Source organism: Trachemys scripta, chromosome 1, assembly GCF_013100865.1.
Source record: "Trachemys scripta elegans isolate TJP31775 chromosome 1, CAS_Tse_1.0, whole genome shotgun sequence".
NCBI classification, from domain to species: Eukaryota; Metazoa; Chordata; order Testudines; family Emydidae; genus Trachemys; species Trachemys scripta.
This window is the reverse complement of record NC_048298.1, coordinates 2433377-2448919: the sequence shown is the minus strand read 5'-3', so window position 1 is coordinate 2448919 and position 15543 is coordinate 2433377. Positions and strand designations below refer to the sequence as shown.

Sequence of the window (15543 nt, the reverse complement as noted above, 5' to 3'; positions counted from 1 at the left end):
TCTGGTTTCTGAGAGTGACCAGAACCAGCTACTTTAGAAGGAGGGGCAAGAAACTCCGTAATGGGCAATTTACTGAATAACCTGTTCACGGGGAAGCCTCTTCCGGGCCTCATCAGTAGGTTGTTGGCTTATGCCCCGAAGCAGGAGGGTTTATATCTGTTCTTTAGAGACTCCATGTCTCAAATAACCATAGAAGATCTCATTCTGTGTAACCATCAATCCATTTTTGAATCCTATTTACGTCTTGGCCTCAATTGCATTTTACGGCAGCGAGTCCTGCAGATTAATTATGGGTCGTGTAAATAAAAATAGTGTTTACTTCTGTAGTTTTAAATTGTTGCTATGTAGCATTTCATTGGAGTTCCAGTTACCGTGTTAGGAGAGAGGGTGAATAGAAGCGGCTGATTTACCTTCTCTCTCTGTCATTTTGTATCTCTCTGTCATGTCACATCTTAACACAGTTCATATCTTTTCCAGCTCCCCAGCAGGGAAGTTTCTTCAGCTCTCTAAACATTTTCATTGCGCCCTCTGTTTCTGTTAGGTCTTTTTTGAGGTGCGGTGACCAAAACCAGGTGCAGCAGCCCAGCGTAGAGTGCCCCGTCGATTGCTAGACTAACACCAGCATTGGCATTATTACTTCTGTCTGCTTTGTTGGGGCTGGTCTACCCTGAAAACTTACATCGGCATAGCAACGTCTCTCGGGTGTGAACAGTCTATCCCCCAAGAGCCATCGTCATGCCAGCCTAATCCCCGGGGTATACAGTGCTAGACTGACAGACGCATTCTTCCAGCAGCCTAGCTACCGTCGCTTGGGGAGGTGGATTAACTACAGCAAAGGAGAACTCCCCTCGTGGCTGGAGTGAGTGGCTACGCTGAAGCGCTAGGGTGTAGCTGTGCTGCTGAAGTGTTTTAATTGGTGTTGCTTTCATTCATTGTCTTTGCATTCTGAGCTCCCCTGGCCCATTGCCTCCTCTCCCTGCATGTACTGAAGCCACATCTCTTGGCCGTTCGTCTCCCACAGGTGACTGAGGTCTTGTCTCTTAGTAGCAGTGTCTTCCACAAGAAGCAGCGAGTTCTGCTGCCCACAGTTCAAGAAGGATGCTGGCGATCAGGGGAGGTCCCAGATGACTGGAAAAAGGCTAATGTAGTGCCCATCTTTAAAAAAGGGAAGAAGGAGGATCCGGGGAAGTACAGGCCAGTCAGCCTCACCTCAGTCCCTGGAAAAATCATGGAGCAGGTCCTCAAGGAATCAATTATGAAACAATTAGAGGAGAGGAAAGTGATCAGAAACGGTCAGCATGGATTCACGAAGGGGAAGTCGTGCCTGACTAACCTAATTGCCTTGGGGCGGTTTTGTTCAATATCTTCCTTAATGGTCTGGAGCACATGACTATGAGGAGAGGCTGAGGGAACTGGGATTGTTTAGTCTCCAGAAGAGAAGAATGAGGGGGGATTTGATAGCAGCCTTCAACTACCTGAAGGGGGGTTCCAAAGAGGATGGAGCTCGGCTGTTCTCAGCGGTGGCAGATGATAGAACAAGGAGCAATGGTCTCAAGTTGCAGTGGGGGAGGTCCAGGTTGGATATCAGGAAAAACTATTTCACTAGGAGGGTGGTGGAGCACTGGAATGCGTTACCTAGGGAGGTGGTGGAATCTCCTTCCTTGGAGGTTTTTAAGGCTCGGCTTGACAAAGCCCTGGCTGGGATGATTTAGCTGGGAATTGGTCCTGCTTTGAGCAGGGGGTTGGACTAGATGACCTCTTGAGGTCCCTTCCAACTCTGATATTCTATGATTCTATGAATTGGAGAGGGGTCAGAGAAGAGCCAGGAGAATGACCATGATTATAGTAATAAGCTACATAGATTGAGCTCATTGAATCTAACAAAGAGAAGGTGAAGGAGTGACTTGGTTACAGTTTCTAAGTGCCTGCATGGGGAACAGATAGTTAATAATGGGCTCTTCAGTCTAGCAGATAAAGGTGTAACACAGTCCAATGACTGGAAGCTGAAGCTAGACAGATTCAGACTGGAAATAAGGTGTAAATTGTTGATGGTGAGAGTAATTAACCAGTGGAACAATTCACCCAGGATCACAGAGAATTTTTAAATCCCTGACAATTTTTAAATCCAGACTGGATGTTTTTTCTAACAGCCCTGCTCTAGGAATTATTGTGGGGCAGGTCTCTGGCCTGTGCTGTGCAGGGGGTCAGACGAGAGGATCACAGTGGTCCCTTCTGGCCTTGGAATCTATGGGCATGTCCGCGCTGCAATAAAACGCCTGCAGCTGGCCCATGTCAGCTGATTTAGGGTCACAGGGCTCGGGCTGCAGGCCTATGAAATTGCAGTGTAGATGTTTGGGCTTGCGCTGGAGCCTGGGCTCTGGGCCCCACGAGGGAGCCGGCCCCAGAGACTAGGCTCCAGCCCAAGCCTGGATGTCTGCACTCCAATTTTAGAGACCTCAGCCTGAGCCGAGGCCAGCCACGGGTGTTTTATTGCAACAGTTTCTACACCCACCAAATGTGTTTGAACTTAAACTCCAGACCTAAGGGTCTGGTTTGACTCCCAGTGACATCAGTGGAAGCTGGATCAATGGCATCTGAGAGTATCTCTCGCCTGCACCTTATTCCGTGTGGGTTTCTGAACATTCGATACGTTTTGGGACAAACCTTTGGTGCTTGTCAATCAGTAGGTTGGACGCCGTATTGAAAAGTCCTTGTAGAAAACTGTTTTCTGTTGTGTGCATGTGAATCTGTGTTCAGAGACACTTTGAGAAGTGAAGAGTGCATGCGTGTCTGTGTATGGACACTTTCTGGGACAGAGGAATATGCATGTGGGATCTCTGCAAATGAGTCTGTGTGGGTACATATGGAGATGAAGAGGAGTATGTATACACGAATGGGTGTCTGTGTAGACATGTACCTGGAGGGAGCAGGTAGAGGAGCATGTGCGTGCCTGCTCACACAGTCACATACTTTCAGGAAGATGGTTCTGATCCCATCTTTCAGCAGCATGAGAAATCTCTGCTTTTTTCTTACAGAAACGAGAGAAGACAGGACAAAGCGTCTCTTCCGACATTACACTGTGGGTTCATATGACAACTTCACCTCCCACAGGTAAGTGCCAGGCTACCTCATCGGTGAGAGATGGCAGAAAATGGGATATAGTTAAAGCCCATGGGACTGGTATCTCCTTTATTTATGTTGCAGTAGATCATGGGAAGGGAGCTTCCTTCAGTCAATCCACATTCTACACTGACGGTCCAGGAGTGGGGTTTGTGACAAAGTTCCTCCTCTACCTTGGTGGGTCCTGCGCTTATTGGCAGATTTTCTTGCCTCAGAGATTCACCATGTGGGTTGGGGAACAGCCCAGAGACCTTCCCCTCTGGGAGAACCCACAGTCCAGGTCAATTGGGAGGTTTGGGGGGAACCCGGGCCCGCCCTCTACTCCGGGTTCCAGCCCAGGGCCCTGTGGACTGCAGCTGTCTATAGTGCCTCCTGTAACAGCTGCATGACAGCTACAACTCCCTGGGCTACTTCCCCATGGCCTCCTCCAAACACCTTCCTTATTCTCACCACAGGACCTTCCTCCTGGTGTCTGATAACGCTTGTGCTCCTCAGTCCTCCAGCAGAACACCCTCTCACTCTCAGCTCCTTGCGCCTCTTGTTCCCAGCTCCTCAAACTCCCACCACAAACTGAAGTGAGCTCCTTTTTAAAACCCAGGTGCCCTGATTAGCCTGCCTTAATTGATTCTAGCAGCTTCTTCTTAATTGGCTCCAGGTGTCCTAATTAGCCTGCCTGCCTTAACTGGTTCTAGCAGGTTCCCGATTACTCTAGTGCAGCCCCTGCTCTGGTGACTCAGGGAACAGAAAACTACTCATCCAGTGACCAGTATATTTGCCCTCTACCAGACTCCTGTACCCCACTGGTCTGGGTCTGTCACATATCCCTCCCCCTGCTCAACGCCAAGGGGTTGGGCAGCTTGGGACGCCAGACAAGCCATTGGCGTTGCCATGACGGCTCCCTGCTCTGTGTTGCACACGGAACTGGAAAGATTGGAGGGATAAGAACCATCTGGTCACCCTTGTTTCTTCTCCTTGTTCCGCTGCATCCATTGAAGAGGGGCATGGTCGGTCACGAGGACAAATCTGCGCCCAAGCAGGTAGTAGCGCAATGTTTCCATGGCCCATTTTACAGCGAGGCATTCTCTCTCCACCACTGCATATTTTTGTTCCCTTGGAAGGAGTTTCCGACTGAGGTATAGAATTGAGTGTTCCTCCTCCCCGACCATCTGTGATAGAACTGCTCCCAACTCTACTTCCGATACAACCGTCTGCAGGATAAACTCCTTGGTGAAATCAAGGGCTATCAGTACGGGGTTACTGCAGAGGGCAGTCCGTAGGTCTGTGAATGCTTCCTCTGCTGCGTCAGACCATCTCACCAGATCAGGTCCACGGGCTTTCACTAGGTCTGTCACGGGGCTTGCCCTTGTGGCAAAGTGAGGGATAAATCATCGGTAATACCCCACTGCACCTAGGAACGACAGGACTTGTTTCTTGGACTTGGTCGGGGCCAATTTTGGATGGCCTCTAACTTGTTCACTTGGGGTTTTACCAAACCTTTTCCCACAATGTAGCCAAGATATTTGGCCTCTGTAAACCCTACAGTGCACTTGGCAGGGTTTGCTGTAAGGCCAGCTCGCCTGAAGGTATCGAGGACTGCCTCCACCTTCTCCAGGTGGGTTTCCCAGTCTGGGGTCTGAATGACCACATCGTCCAAGTAGGCAGCAGCATAACTGTTATGCAGGCATAATAGCTTGTCCATGAGGCTCTGGAAGGTAACTGGGGCCCCATGTAGTCCAAAAGGGAGGACAGTATATTGAAAAAGACCCTCTGGTGTAGAGAATGCAGTCTTTTCCTTTGCATCTTCCGCAAGGGGAATCTGCCAGTACCCCTTTGTCAAGTCTAGGGTAGTCAAGTACTGGGCATTACCCAGACGGTCCACTAGCTCATCTATGCAAGGTATGGGGTACGCGTCGAACTGGGATACTTTGTTTAGTCGCCGGAAGTCGTTGCAAAATCTTGTGATGCCATCAGGTTTGGGCACCAGCATGATTGGGCTGGACCACTGACTGTGGGATTCTTCGATGATCCCCAACTTCTGCTTTTATTTCCTCCCTTTTTGCCGCTGGCACCCGATAGGGCCTCATTGTTACTCTGGCCCCAGGGTTCGTGACGATGTGGTGATATGTCTCGGTTGTTTGACCCAGTTTTGTCGGGAACACATCTTGGTTCCAGAAGATCATCTCAGACACCTCATTCTTCTGGTCTGGTGTTAAATCAGGAGACACTCTCACCTGTTTGGAAGGCTTGTTTTCCTGGGTTAGGTCTTTTTGGACCGTTGTGCATGCCTCTTGTGCATGCCAGGGTTTCAGAAGGTTAATGTGATAAATCTGTTCTTGTTTTCTGTGTCCTGGCTGCCACACCTTGTAGGTTACTTCCCCCACGGGTTCAACCACCTCATAGGGCCCTTGCCATAGGGCCAGAAGCTTGCTTTCTGCCGTGGGTACCAACACCATAACCCAATCCCCTGGTTGGAACTGTCGCACTTTTGCCTGACGATTGTAATGGGTTCACTGGGCCTCCTGTGCCTTCTCCAAATGTTCCCGTACAATAGGGGTAACCCGGGCTATCCGGTCTTGCATCTGCATTACATGCTGTATTATATTTCTCCCCTCATTGGGTTCCTCTTCCCAGATCTCTTTGGCAATATCTAGCTCGCCACGGGGGTGACACCCGTATAATAACTCGAAGGGGGAAAACCCAGTTGAGGCCTGAGGTACCTCCCAGATAGCGAATGTAAGGTAGGGTAGTAGGGTGTCCCAATCCTCCCATCCCGACTTACCACCTTCCTTATCATAGCCTTGAGAGTTCGGTTAAACCTTTCTACCAACCCATCAGTCTGTGGATGGTAGACCAAAGTTCTCAGGGTATGTATATGGAGCAGCGTACAGCGGTCCTTCATTAGCTTCAACATAAATAGGGTTCCTTGGTCGGTTAATATCTCCTTCGGTAGCCCCATTCGGGCAATCCCCACCAGCTCTTTGGCTATAGTTTTAGAGGCCGTGTTCCGCAGGGGGACAGCTTCTGGGTAGCGAGTAGCATAGTCCAAAACAACAAGTATATATTGGTGGCCCCGAGCCGTCTTCTCCAGGGGTCCCACTAGGTCCATGGCTATTCGCTCAAAGGGGACCTCTATGATGGGAAGGGGTACTAAAGGTGCCCTCAAGTGGGGACAGGGACTGTGCAGCTGACACGCTGGGCAGGAGGCACAGTACCTCCGCACTTCTTCATGTACTCCAGGCCAGAAGAACCGTCGTAGGACTCGTGCCAGGGTCTTCTCTACCCCCAAATGCCCCCCAAAAAGATGACTATGAGCAAGACTTAATGCAGTGTTCTTGTGTTTTTGAGGTACTAGGATCTACTGTACCTTCTGCCCCTGTACTGGTGCAACCCGGTATAAGAGATCCTTCTTCATTATGAAGTAGGGTCTTGGTCCCTGGGTTTTTCCTTCCACGGGGACCCCATCTATTTTAGTCACCTCCTTCCTAATGTTGTCAAACCTTGGGTCTTTTGCCTGGTCCCGTCCAAAATTTCCTCTCCCGGGGCTAATCTGCCCAAGATCTAGGGACCCAGTCTCTGTTGCCTCTACTGGTTCAGAAGCATTAGGGTGGGGGTCAGACTCAGGTGCTTCTCCCTCCTGCGTGGCCTCCTTTTCAGCTGTGCAGGTCCGCCTACCTACAAGAACGACCCTCTGGCTTTGGGTCAGTATTCGGGTTCCCAAGGCCTTAGTTGCCCTTCTGTCCCTTTTTGTCTTTCTACCCTGTCTGGGAGTGGAGAACAAATCTGGGGATATTTCAGAGAAGATTGGGGGTTGACAGTCTGTTGTGGATGCCTCACCAATTTTAGGGTCCCCATCTTTCTCCAATCCCCCTACTGGGAGTAAGTTTCCAAACCCTGGGAAATCCTTCCCTATGAGCACCGGCTATGGGAGTTTAGGGACTACACCTGCTGCTACCTCAGTAGTGTTCCCTTGGATCTCGATTTTTACTGGGATGGTGGGGTAGTAACTAACTGTCCCATGGACACATGTTATCCCCGTACGTTTAGCCTGCAGCAGCTGACTACACTTCACGAGCTTCCCTGAGATAAGCGTGATAGCACTCCCCGAATCAACCAGTGCCGTGGTCCCAACCCCATTTAGTTTCACTGGTCTGGTATACATATGTGGGGTTAGTGAGACCCCCACAAGGTGGATTAGGGAGCATGGATCTGCCCAGTTCCCCAGGTTACACTGCATAGGCTCCTCAGCATTGGGACACTGTGCAGCTATGTGTCCCCACTCCCCGCAGGCATAACATCTGTATGGAGCCCTAGGCATTCCCCGGTCTCTTGGTTTGGGCAGCCTAACATCACGAACCTCTTCTCCCTCAGTGCTCCAACTCTTTGTGGCCGCTAATGGGCCTTCAGCCTCTCTCTTTTTCTACTTGCGCCATCCTGGTGTCCCAGTCACCCGAACTTTAGGGCTTGGTGCTGCTAGTTTAACCCGGGGTGCCTCTTCCTTAACTGGTCCGGTCAGCTCCCTCGCTGTCCTTCGCCTCTCTATCAGGGCGGCAACCTCATCATAGGTGGAGGGTTCGTTCTGGCTTACCCAGGCACGAAGGTCTGATGGTAGTCCCCTCATGTATCGGTCGATGACCAGAACGGGTAGTATCTCTTCCGGACTCCGGGACTCTGTTTGCAACCACTTTCGTGCGAGATGGATGAGGTCATACAATTGGGACCACGGGGTTTTGTCTTCCTGGTACCTCCAACCGTGATACCGCTGGGCCCGCACTGCTGTCGTTACCCCAGATCTGGCCAGGATCTCTGCTTTCAGCTGGGGGTAGTCTGCCGCAGCCTCTTCAGGCAGATCATGGTAGGCCTTCTGGGCCTCCCCACACAGGAATGCGGCAAGGATGCCAAACCACTGATCTCGAGGCCAGGCCTCCCGTAGGGCTGTCCTCTCAAAGGCCAGAAGGTATGCCTCTACACCCTCCTCCCGTGTCATTTTCTGCAGCCAATGGCTGGCCCGTATGAGCCGCGTCCCATCATGGCCACGGTTCAGCTCTGTAAGGGACTTTACCTGGTTACCAGTTCCCGCAACATAGCTCGGTCTTGAGCAGCCTGGTCCATCAGCAGGCGATTAGTCTCTTGCTGCAGCCGCACTGCCTCCTGTTGGGTGGCTGCCTGGACACGGGGAGCCTCCTGCTGGGCCGCCGTAGCTTGTATCAGTGCCCACACTACGTCATCCATTGTGGTGAAAAAATAAATAAACCCTCTCCCTTTTTTTTTTGTTTTGTTGTTGTTGTTGTTTTTTTTAAATCACCCTCCTTCTTCCGCCACGCTGTACACCCCAAGATCCCACTCCTAACACCAGTGTGACAAAGTTCCTCCTCTATCTTGGTGGGTCCTGCGCTTATTGGCGGATTTTCTTGCCTCAGAGACTCACCATGTGGGATGGGGAACAGCCCAGAGACCTTCCCCTCTGGAAGAACCCACAGTCCAGGTCAATTGGGAGGTTTGGGGGGAACCGGGGCCCGCCCTCTACTCCGGGTTCCAGCCCGGGGCCCTGTGGACTGCAGCTGTCTATAGTGCCTCCTGTAACAGCTGCATGACAGCTACAACTCCCTGGGCTACTTCCCTATGGGCTCCTCCAAACACCTTCCTTATTCTCACCACAGGACCTTCCTCCTGGTGTCTGATAACGCTTGTGCTCCTCAGGCTAAGTCTACACTACGGGGGGCGGGGTTGACCTAAGATACACAACTTCAGCTACGTGAATAGCGTAGCTGAAGTTGCGTATTTTAGGTGGACATACCTGTCTGTGAGGACAGCGGCGAGTCGACAGCCGCTGCGCCACCGTCGACTCCGCTTCCGCCTCTTGCTGCGGTGGATTTCCGGAGTCGACGGCAGAGCCATCGGGGATCGATTTTATCGCGTCTTCACTAGACGCGATAAGTCGATCCCCAATAGATCGATTGCTACCCGCCAGTCCGGCGGGTAGTGAAGACGTGCCCTCAGTCTTCCAGCAGCACACCCCCTCACTCTCAGCTCCTTGCGCCTCTTGCTCCCAGCTCCTCACACTCGCACCACAAACTGAAGTGAGCTCCTTTTTAAAACCCAGGTGCCCTGATTAGCCTGCCTTAATTGATTCTAGCAGCTTCCGGATTACTCTAGTACAGCCCCTGCTCTGGTCACTCAGGGAACTGAAAACTACTCATCCAGTGACCAGTACATTTGCCCTCTAGCAGACTCCTGTACCCCACTGGTCTGGGTCTGTCACAGGTTCTTTAGGCAAAAGGCTGAGATAGGTGATGACTATGAGTACTTTTGGCGGCAGAGGAGTAGGGGTCAGAGAAGTGCCTTTTTTTCCTAGTGACCCACGTTGGGGAATTGTGTTGGACATCCTGGGAGCTGGAGCCTGAGCATTGGGCAGGAATGGAGAGCTCTGGTTCTCTGCTGGAGAAGGACTGAAAGGGTGCTGTGTGCCTGTGAGAGAGAAAACAGGGACAGGTGTGTTAGAAATGCCATAGTTTAGTTGGGGCTGGAGTGTTCTGGGACTGGAGGTGGTATGTGGTTTGCTGCGTTTGAGACAACCCCAAGATAAAATGTAAGGAGATACAGCACTCAGCGTGGAAATAGTGAAGAGAACGGGGTCTCTGTGTTACACAGCCATGCTTGGCCTGGGCCACGCGGGGCTGGGAGACATTTGGAATGGAAGGGGTCCTAGGACTTGGTTTGGTGTTTGAATACAAAGCTGCACTTGGAGCTGGGTTTTTATGTGAGGTGCTTGGCTGTATAGAGAAGGGGATAGGCTTGATGGTGCTTTGAGGATATGATCTCTGCTTACTCCTCGGCACCCATGCTTGTATAAGGCATTGGTCGTTGCAGGAGAATGGGATAGGCATTACAGAACGCGATACGATATGAACAAATTGTCACAGCTCTTTATAGGAAAACAGTCTCTCCAACCACATTGAAGTCCTTCAAGTGTGTCAACAAAGGAGTGAATAAATGTTATTCTGTTGAGATTCTGAACAAGACAATCAGTGTGGTGTCTGGGCACCTTTGGGGAGAACTGGTAGATGTAATTTATATGAATTTTCAAAAAAAAAAAAAAAAAAGCCTTTGACAAAGTCCCTCAAGAGGGGCTGGTAAGGGTACTGTGTGGTCATGGGTACGAAGCAAAGTTCTGCCACAGATCAGAAACTGGCTAAGAGACAGAAAATGGCAATATCTGAATAGCGGGGATTCCCCAGGGTCTGTGCTAGGTCTAATGTTGCATTTGTTTAGTATCTTAACATCTTGAAAAAGGCTGTGAATAGTGAGGTGGCAATTTGCAAATGACACAAAATTATTTAAGCCAGACAAGACTGGAGTGGACGGTGGGACTTAACCAAGCTAGGTGAATAGACAGATGAATGGCAGATGGAATTTACTTTTGACAAATGCAAGGTATTGAACATGAGAAGGAACCATTTGAACTACTCATACACATTACTAAGTTATAACTTCACTGTGATCACTTAGGACTAAAGGCCTGGCATCATTGTGAGCAGCTCAATGAAAACATCTGCTTGGTGCACAGTGTCAGTCAAAAAGCAAACAAAATGTTAGGTTGTATAAAGAAAGGAACAGAAGATATTACTGAAATTGTTGTAATATCATTATATAAGTGGAAGATACAGTTTGGAATGCTGTATTCAGTTCTGGTCGCCCCATCTCAAACGAGAGAGAGAGAGAGCAAAAACAGAAAGGGTCCAGTGGTGAAAATGACCAGGAGCATGGAAAGACTTCGGTATGAGAAGAGAGTGTAAAAGTTAGGGTTAACCTGCATACTCCCATTTACTCGCTAATAATACAATAACACAAAGGCTTAGTCTGTGCTATAAAGTTTTGCCGGCATTGCTGTGTTGACAAGAAATGTGAAAAAAAATCACACCTCCTAGCTGACTTCGCTGTGCTGGGAAAACCCATCATGTCGATGCGGCTATGCCGACAGCAGAGTACTTCTGTCAACTTAACTAGTGTCGTGTGGGGCAGTGGTTTGGCCAAGCCATCAGAATTCCTTCTCCTGTCAGCTCAACCGGTGACTCCAGCAGGGGACTCTGCCAGCAAAGGCATACCGATATAGCGATATTGGCAAAGCATTTGTAGCATAGACCAGCCTGCAGATGATCAATGAAACTGAAATGCCATGTGTTCAAAGCTGATAAAACAAAATACTTTTTACATCAAACATAATGAACTTGTTTAATCAAAGCCACAAGTTATCATTTAAATCAAGAGTTTAGCAAGATTCCAGAAAGGATTAGGTATTACTTTAGATAGGATGAAAGTGATAAAACTTTCATGCTTCAGAGAATAAGCCAAATGCTTACCAACAAGGAGGAAAAGTCCTCTCTGAGCCGATTATTCCAAAATTGTTGGGTATGTGGTTTCTTGTACATTCTCCTGAAGCAGCTGATATTTAGCACTATCAAAGATGGGAGACTGGGTTAGATGGACCATAGGTCTGATCCAGTGCAACAATTCCTGTGAAGTCACTGTGGGTGGCTAGTGTTTGGTAACAGATTGAGTTGCACTGGGGGAAACCTGGCTGATGTCACAACTGTTCGGTTAGTATTAGGGCGAGGAGACTGTTTGGGATGTTGGGATTATATTCAGGCCATTGATGCTTCAGTTGGTGTTGAAGATTCTGGGAGGAGGCGGTTTCCATGACATGGCTGGTTTGGGCATGTGGCAAATAGCTCTTGTTGCCTTAGAGCGGCAGGCTGGAAAGGGTGTTAGGGTTATTATAGGATGAGGATTGGAATGGAGAATGAAAAGAACTGGGGCTGGTGTTGAGTAGCATGGTACACCTATTTGCCTGGCTGCCCATCATCACTGGTAAAGTTTGCAGATAACACAAAAATTGGGGGAGTAGTAAATACTGAAGGGGACAAGTCACTGGTGCAAAGCAATCTGGATCGCTTGGTAAACTGGGTGCAAGCAAACAATATCAAATAAAAAACCACAATAGGAGGACCAAAAAAATGCCACCATGGCTAAATAGCAGAGTAATGGAGGCTGTTAGAGGCAAGAAGGCATCCTTTAAAATTTGGAAGTCAGTCCTAATGAGGAAAATAGGAAGGAGCACAAACTCTGGCAAGTAAAATGTAGAAGTGTAATAAGGGAGGCCAATATAGAATTTGAGAAGCACTTGCTGAAGATGCAAAAACTCCGTAAAAATGTGAAAGTCCATCAGGAGCAGGTTGCCTGCGGGTCACGTTGTAGTGGGGTGACTAGATGACAAACGTGTTAAAGAAGAACCCCAAAGACAAGGCCACTGCAGAGAAGCAAAATGAGCTCTTTGCATCAGTCTTCATTGCAGAGGATGTGGGGGAGAAACTCACATCAGAGCTTTTCTTTTCGAGTGACAAATTTGAAGTACTGTCCCACATTGATGTGTCAATGGAAGAGGTTTTAGAACAAATGGATAAATTAAACAGTAATAAGTTATTAGGACCAGTTGGGATTCACCCAAGAATTCTGAAGGAACTCAAATATGAAATTACAAAACTACTGGCTGTGGTATTTAACCTATTGATGAAATCAGCCTCTGTACTGGATGACAGGAAGGTAACTAATGTAACACTGATTTTTAAAAAGGGCTCCAGAGGAGCTCCTGGTAACTACAGGCTGGTGAGCCTAACTTTAGTACTGGGCCAATTGGTTGAAACAGTAGTAAAGAACAGAATTTTCAGACACGGAGATAAACACGATTTGTTAGGAGAGAGTCAACATGGCTTTTGTAAAGGGAAACCATGCCTCACCGATCTGTTAGAATTCTTTGAGGGAGTCAGCAAGCATGTGGATATAACGTACTTGGATTTTCAGAAAGACTTTGAGAAGGTCCAATTCCAAAGGCTCTTAAGTAAACGAAGTAGCCTTGGGATAAGATGGAAGGTGCTCTCATGGATCATAACTGGTGGAAAGATAGGAAACGAAGTAGAGGACTAAATAGTCAGTTTTCACAATGAAAAGAGGTGAACAGTGGAGTCCCCCAAGGATCTGTACTGGGACATGTGCTGTTCAACATAGTCAATAATGATCTGGAAAAGGGGGTGAACAGTGAAGTGGAAAAGTTTGCAGATGATTCAAAATTATCCAAGATAGTTAAGTCCAAAGTAGATGGCAAGGAGTTAGAGGGATCTCACAATACTGGGTGACTGGGCAACAAAATGGCAGATAAAACTCAATGTTGATAAGTGCAAAGTACTGCACATTGGAAAAAATAATCCCACCTATACATAGATACAGAATGATGGGGTCTAAATTAGCTGTTACCACTTAAGAAAGAGATCTTGGAGTCAATGTGCCCAGTTCTCTGGAAACGCCCACTCGTTGCCCAGCATTGGCTAACAATATGTTAGGAACTACTAGGAAAGGGGTAGAAAATAAGAGACAAAATATAATAATAGCACTGTGTAAATTCTTGGTGTGCCCACATCTTGAGTGTGTGTAGTTCTGGTAGCTCCTTCTCAAAAAAAATAAATATAGTGGAACTGGAAAAGGTTCCGAGAATGACAACAGAGATAATAAAACATGAAGTGGCTTGCATAAGAGAAGATACTAAAAGGATTAGGGCAGTTCATCTTAGAAAAGAGATGACCAAAGGAGATATGATAGAGATCTACAAAATCATGAATAGTATGGGTCGTACTTACCTTTCGTGGTATTTTATCTATGAATAGTGTTTACCCTTTCACACAATACAAAAACCAGGGGTCACCTGATTAAATTAATAGGCTGCAGGTTTAGTACAAACAAGAAGTACTTTTTCACACAACACGCAAGTAACCTGTGGAACTCATTGCCATGGGATGTTGTGAAGGCCAAAAATGTAACTGACTTTGGAAAAGAACAGGATAAGTTCATGACGGGTAGGTCCATCAATGACTCTTAGCCAAGATGGTCAGGATGCAACCCCATGCTCTGAGTGTCCCTAAGCCTCTGGCTGCCTGAAGCTGGGAGTGGAAGACAGGGGTGGATCACTCCATAACTACCCTCTTTTGTACACTCCCCCTGAAGCTCTGGTATGGGCCATTATCGGATACAAGATACTGGCCAAGATGGACCATGATCTGACCCACTATGGCAGCTCTTGTGTTCTTAATGTGCATTTTAATACAGCTAAATGTATACGTCTAGGAACAAAGAATGAACGCCAGGCTTACAGAATATCCTGGGAAGCAGTGACTCTGAAAAATATTTGGGGTCATGGTGGTTAATCAGCTAAACAAGAGCTTCCAGTGTGGTGCTGTGGCCAACAAGGCTAATGTGATCCTGGGGTGCATAAACGAGGGAATCTCTGGTAGGAGCAGAGAGGTTATTTTACCTCTGTCTCTGGAACTGGTGTGAACTGCTGGAATCCTGCCTACAGTTCTGGTGCCCACAATTCAAGAAAGATGTTGATAAATTGGAGAGGGTTCAGAGAAGAGCCATTAAAATGATTAAAAGGATTAGAAAACAGACTGTATAGTGATAGACTCAAAGAGCTCAATTTATTTAGCTAAACAAAGAGAAGGTTAAGGGGTGACTTGATTACAATCTATAGGTATCTACATGGGGACAAATATTTAATGGGTTCCTCAGTGTAGCAGAGAAAGGCATGTTCCAATGCCTGTAATTTGAAGCTAGACAAATTCAGACTGGAAATAAGGTGTAATTTTTTTAACAATGACAGTAATTAACCATTGGAACATTTTACCAAGGGTTGGGGTAGATTCTCCAGCACTGACAATTTTTAATTCAAGAGTGGCTGTTTTTTCTAACAGCTCTGCTCTAGAGATTATTGCGGAGCAGGCCTCTGGCCTGTGCTGTACAGGAGGTCAGACTAGATGATCACAATGGTCCCTTCTGGCCTTGGAATCTGTGACTCGGTAATCAATAATATGAGGTTGGAATTGCTGTGATTTTCTTTGGAAAATAGAAATATCCCAAATAGTGAGAACTTGTTCCCCTCTTGGCCTCAGCAGCTCCTTTAGAGCAGAGATCTTTTCTTCTGAAAGCATCTTTCCAGCCAAGGGGAGCAGTAGACAGATACAACGGTGTACAGGTGCATCCCCCAGGTGGCTGATATGGGTCGCCCCTGTTGGGGAAACCCAGAAGGGTTGAACCAAATATTTTGGATTAAGGTGCCATGAACCAACAGTATATAGGAGAAGGAAAATTCTGATTTCAGACTGGGCCAGAGAGCAGGCAAGTCTCTCCGGGAGAAGGAAAACTCTGATTTCAGATCTGAGCAGTCCAAGCTCACTAGCTTTCAGAGGTAGTGGCCTAGGGTGGAACTGCTGATACCTGTTCCTAGCAGGTCAGCAGGCCATGACATGGCATCCCCAGGAGTGCATAGGTTAGGTTGGCCTAACAAGCTAGTACATCTGAAACTCATTTGTTTCAGAAGCA

The 15543-nt window shown here is 47.9% G+C and overlaps 1 protein-coding gene across 2 annotated transcripts in view; it reads left to right on the top strand.

Annotated features, from left to right (window-relative positions):
- The window catches only part of SHANK3 (SH3 and multiple ankyrin repeat domains 3), a gene marked incomplete in the record, with an annotated part of 197915 nt that overhangs the window by 66752 nt on the left and 115620 nt on the right, over positions 1-15543 (top strand). For both annotated transcript variants that reach the window (XM_034763556.1, XM_034763551.1), the window contains 1 exon segment: positions 3036-3111. In XM_034763556.1, the coding sequence (XP_034619447.1) occupies positions 3036-3111 (76 nt within the window).